Source organism: Nothoprocta perdicaria, unplaced genomic scaffold (assembly GCF_003342845.1).
Source record: "Nothoprocta perdicaria isolate Ctin4 unplaced genomic scaffold, notPer1 scaffold_153, whole genome shotgun sequence".
NCBI lineage: Eukaryota > Metazoa > Chordata > Aves > Tinamiformes > Tinamidae > Nothoprocta > Nothoprocta perdicaria.
Genome location: NW_020454683.1, coordinates 1211388 through 1215602, shown reverse-complemented (window position 1 = coordinate 1215602; position 4215 = coordinate 1211388). Strand labels below are relative to the sequence as shown.

Here is a 4215-nt window from a genome sequence, read left to right as displayed (position 1 = left end):
TCTTGCAGAATATGAGCCATTATAGTAAAATACACTGGTATCGCATTTTAAGGATTTAGGACTAAATTCAGACCTCTTACTTTAGGTATCAATCTTGGATATTGCATTGCCAAAGAACTAGGTTGCAGAGTGCTTCAGATCACAGAAGTCTTTTGTAGCTTAARAGAAAGAGGTCAGAGCCTCTGAAGAGCTCCATAAGATGAACTGGTGGAGTTAGTGTGCTCCACTGCTGGCTCTGACTCTTATCTGACTGCACAAGGCTAATCACCTGTCCCAGATGTGAACATTTGCGATCAGATCATATCCCTGATATTAAATGCTTCCATGACTTAGCTCTTATTAAAAATCATAATCTCTAATAAATGCATATTTAAAGTCTGCYGGCAGCATCCCACTTAAACTGGAATTTAGCAGTCTAAGGCTCTAAGTATTTATAGAACAGTAGAAGTACACATCTCCAGCGTAACATATTGGGAATGTATGTTATTGGTGTTTATCTTATACTAAATGTTGAAAATGAGAGTTAATGAGCAGCAGAAATTGCAAAATGCAGTTGTGGAGCTATTACAGAATGACAGAATCTTTTTGCATTAGGAAGTGTGTTGCCACCAGGTTGAGGGATGATCCTTCCCGTGCTCAGCCCTGGTGAGGCCGCACCAGCAGTGCTGTGTCCAGTGCCGGGTTCTCCAGTACAAGAGGGACGTGGAGCTAATGATGACAGTCCAGTGTAGAGCTATAAAAATGATGAGGGGACAATAATGTCTGTCCTATGAGGAGAGGCTGAGAGAGCTGGGCCTGTTAAGCCTAAAGAGAGGTAGTCTTACTAATGTGCATAAATACCTTAAGGGAGTCAGCCAAGAGGATGGGCTCAGACTCTTTTCATTGGTGGCCATCTGAATATGATGAAGAAYTTCTTTCCTGTGAGAGTGACAGAATCCTGGAAGAGGCTGCCCAGCAAGGCTGTGGAGCCTCTTCTCTTCAAAACCCRCCTGGCTGCTGTAGGTGTCCCTGCTGGAGCAGGGGATTGGACTAGACGATCCACAGACATCCCTTCTGACTTCTACCATTCTGTGATTCTGTATCACAACATTGAGGAAAATAAAGTTTTCAGACACTAACTTACTTCAATGACCGTATTTTTTTATCTTCTAAGCTCTTTTTTAAATCAACATTATTTTAAATATCTTGGAGGTTCCATGAAAAATTTTTAGAGCTTAAAAATACTAAGTTGAGTGTTCAAACAAATGCTCTGGAGCTGTTTTTTAAAAAAATAATGCAACCTTACAGCATTATAATGATGACAGTTGTCAGTACAATTATATTATTGTACTTAGATTTTACACAGGAATTGTGCTGCAAAGCAAGGCAGTTGAGGAATGATGTTAAGTGCAGCTTTTATTATTTCCATAGTTTTTAACAGGGCTAGTAAAAAAACTTAAAAAAAAATAACCTGAGCTCCCAAATACTACATTTTCAGGTTTTCACTTCAATTGACTACAATAGTGTCAATCAAACTCTTTAATAAATTTTACAGTTTGATCTGAAATAGGAGTATTCTGAAGCAAAAATCTATTCATTTTATTTGCTTTTAGCAAAAATGTACTGGATATAGAAAGGTCATTCTTAGGTTGGAAATTATGCCACTTTCATAAAAACACTACCAAGATGCATAAACACTTGTTTCTTTGCAAAAACTTTTAGAAAACTTTGAAAGAAAAAAAATGAAAAAAGCTTTAATAATTTATAAATTAAAATTTGCATTTAAAAACACAAACTATCCTGGGAAATAAAGATAGTTTTTAATAAATAAATGATAAAAAATCTATGTATTTTCTTTAATGACAACTTCAATCTACAGTATCAAAATTACAGCAATAGTATGATGTCAATACATTTGATAGCCCATACCATTATATGCTCTTATTGAAAAACATTTGTGATACCAAAGCAATTTCATGGAAAGTATCCAAATGATCTGMAAATATCTGATGACAATGGAAATGAATGAAGGCTATGAACAGAACAATAAGAGATTACTAGAAGTAAAAGATTATGGAAATTACATGAAGTCAATGTGAATCACAGTCCTATAAATGTTCTAAAGATAAAAAAGACAGAATACTTTCTCTTTAAAGAATTCAATTTCAGCATAATTTTTACATTATACAATTGAATATATTTGGCATATAAAAATTAAATTAGAAATGACAATAGAGAACATAAGATCCAACTGCTAACATTTAGCTAAATAATGCAAAGAGTAAACTGCTTTGTTCTTCGTGAATATTCAAATATTTAAAATCAGATGGATTTTTCAGTATAAAATTCTAGTAGTCAAGTCACTAGAGTCAGTGAGTTGGGCTTGCAGAAAACAYTCCACCTTCCTGCATCCCTGCATTCCTGCATCTGAGGCACTTTACCTTTCTGATCTGAAGCAAGGAGCCAAGTCACTATAAGGAGACCAATCTTTGGAGCACATTTCTGTAATGAGGCAGGCCTTGAATGCATGTGGGAAAATGGAAATGAAAAGTAAAGGACAGTGGCAATAAGGAGAGATGACAATTAGCTGACTGTCTATTAAAATAATTTCAGATGAACATGGCCATGATGCTGGAGATGAACTTCTGTCACTTCTGAGAAAAGGAAGGTTTGGGAAGTGGGACAAACACTGAAAAACAGAAACTCTTCAGCCAGAGAAGATTTTTTTTTTTTTTTAATATCTTGTCATTGTACAATTGTACAACCTTTTGAGTCCATTCTTGTAACCTCTGATTCACAGTTGAGTTTTTGGAAGTCAACTTATTCTGTGTTTTCTACTTGTGGAAAAACAACTCTTTCATCTACAGTTTAATCCACAATTTTCTCTGCAATTTCAACTTTGTTAGACTGAAACCACTGCCTCTTTACAGGTGTCCTGTATGATTTCTACTGTTAGCATTTAGAACAAGAAAAAAAAAAAAAAAAAAAAAAAAAAAAAAAAAAAAAAAAAAGCAAACTTTCACAAGACACTATCCTTTTTGGTCTGAGCAGAAAATAAAAATGAACTAAAAAAAGAAAAGAAAGCAGGGGGGAGGGGAGAGGACTATCTTGCAGTGATCAGAGCATTTGAAAAGGATGTCTTTTCTGAAAACTGTGTTCTATTACACTTCTGCATGAATCCAGGATATCCAGTTCTACTCAAGATCACAAGGACCAGCTCTTGGCAACTTATCCATAGCATCTTTTATAGTTTTCAAGGTTTATTTTCTGGCAGTTCTATTTAAGGCAAATTACATTAATCGGTCTGACACAATAAATATACATCCTATTGAACAGAATGATTTTTACTATGAAGCCACTTTTTCACACAAAATACCAGCCGGCTATCAGCAGGTCACAACTTATTGGTTGGGACCAACTTGGGCCGGATTCTAACTTGTTACTTTCACAGTAGCTGGAGAGGTTCTGGAAAGCAGGCCCTCTTCTTATTCATCCTGACAAAAATAATTATAGGAAAACCTTAGAAGGCTCCATCGGCCCGGGGCGCGGCGGGGCGCGGGGCGGGCGGGGGCGTGGTGAGCGCGGGAGCCCCTCGGCGCCGCGCGGGGGCCGCGCCGCAAACGCGGCTCTGCCGGAGGAGGCGCYGGGGCTGCCGGCTCCGCTCCCGCCGCCGCTCCGGCCCCTCGCACGGGCGCTGCTGCTCGGCACGAGCCGCCCCCTGCGAAGGCAGCGCCCGCGCCATGTGAGCGGGAGGCGCAGCCGTCGGCGCGGGGCACGTCCAGGATGTGAGGAGCAGCCCGGGCGCGGCAGCGCGGGGCCAGCATGACCGAGGTGAAGGCGAAGGACCCCGGAGCGCCTCCGTCTGCCAGGGACGGGGCGGTCCTGCTGCAGGGCCACCCCGGCCGTGACCCATTCCGCAGGGAGGCAGAGGCCGCCGACATCTCCCTGGACGGGTTGCTCTACCCCAAGAGCAGCGACGAGGAGGAGGACGAGGAGGACGAGGAGGAAGAGCCGCCGGGGGGAGAGGAGCGCGAGTCCCTCCCGTACCGTCCGGGCAGCGGCTCCCTCTCGGATAAGGACTCCCTGGACAGCGTCCTCGACACCTTCCTGGCCCCGGCGGCTCATGCGAGCTCCGCCCTCGCCGCGGCGCCCTGGTCCTTCCTCGGGCCGGAGCTCGCGGAGGTGCCCGGCGCGCCCATGAGCCGCTGCTCCGAGCAGCGGGCGGGGGACGCGGTC

The 4215-nt window shown here is 42.5% G+C and overlaps 1 protein-coding gene across 1 annotated transcript in view; it reads left to right on the top strand.

Moving 5' to 3' along the window:
• Positions 1 to 3791: 3791 nt before the first annotated feature.
• Positions 3792 to 4215, top strand: part of PGR (progesterone receptor) — a 36470-nt gene continuing 36046 nt past the window's right edge. The window contains exon 1 of the mRNA XM_026034967.1: positions 3792 to 4212. Within this exon, the coding sequence (XP_025890752.1) occupies positions 3802 to 4212 (411 nt within the window). The 5' untranslated portion in view covers positions 3792 to 3801. The remainder of the gene's footprint in view (positions 4213 to 4215) is intronic.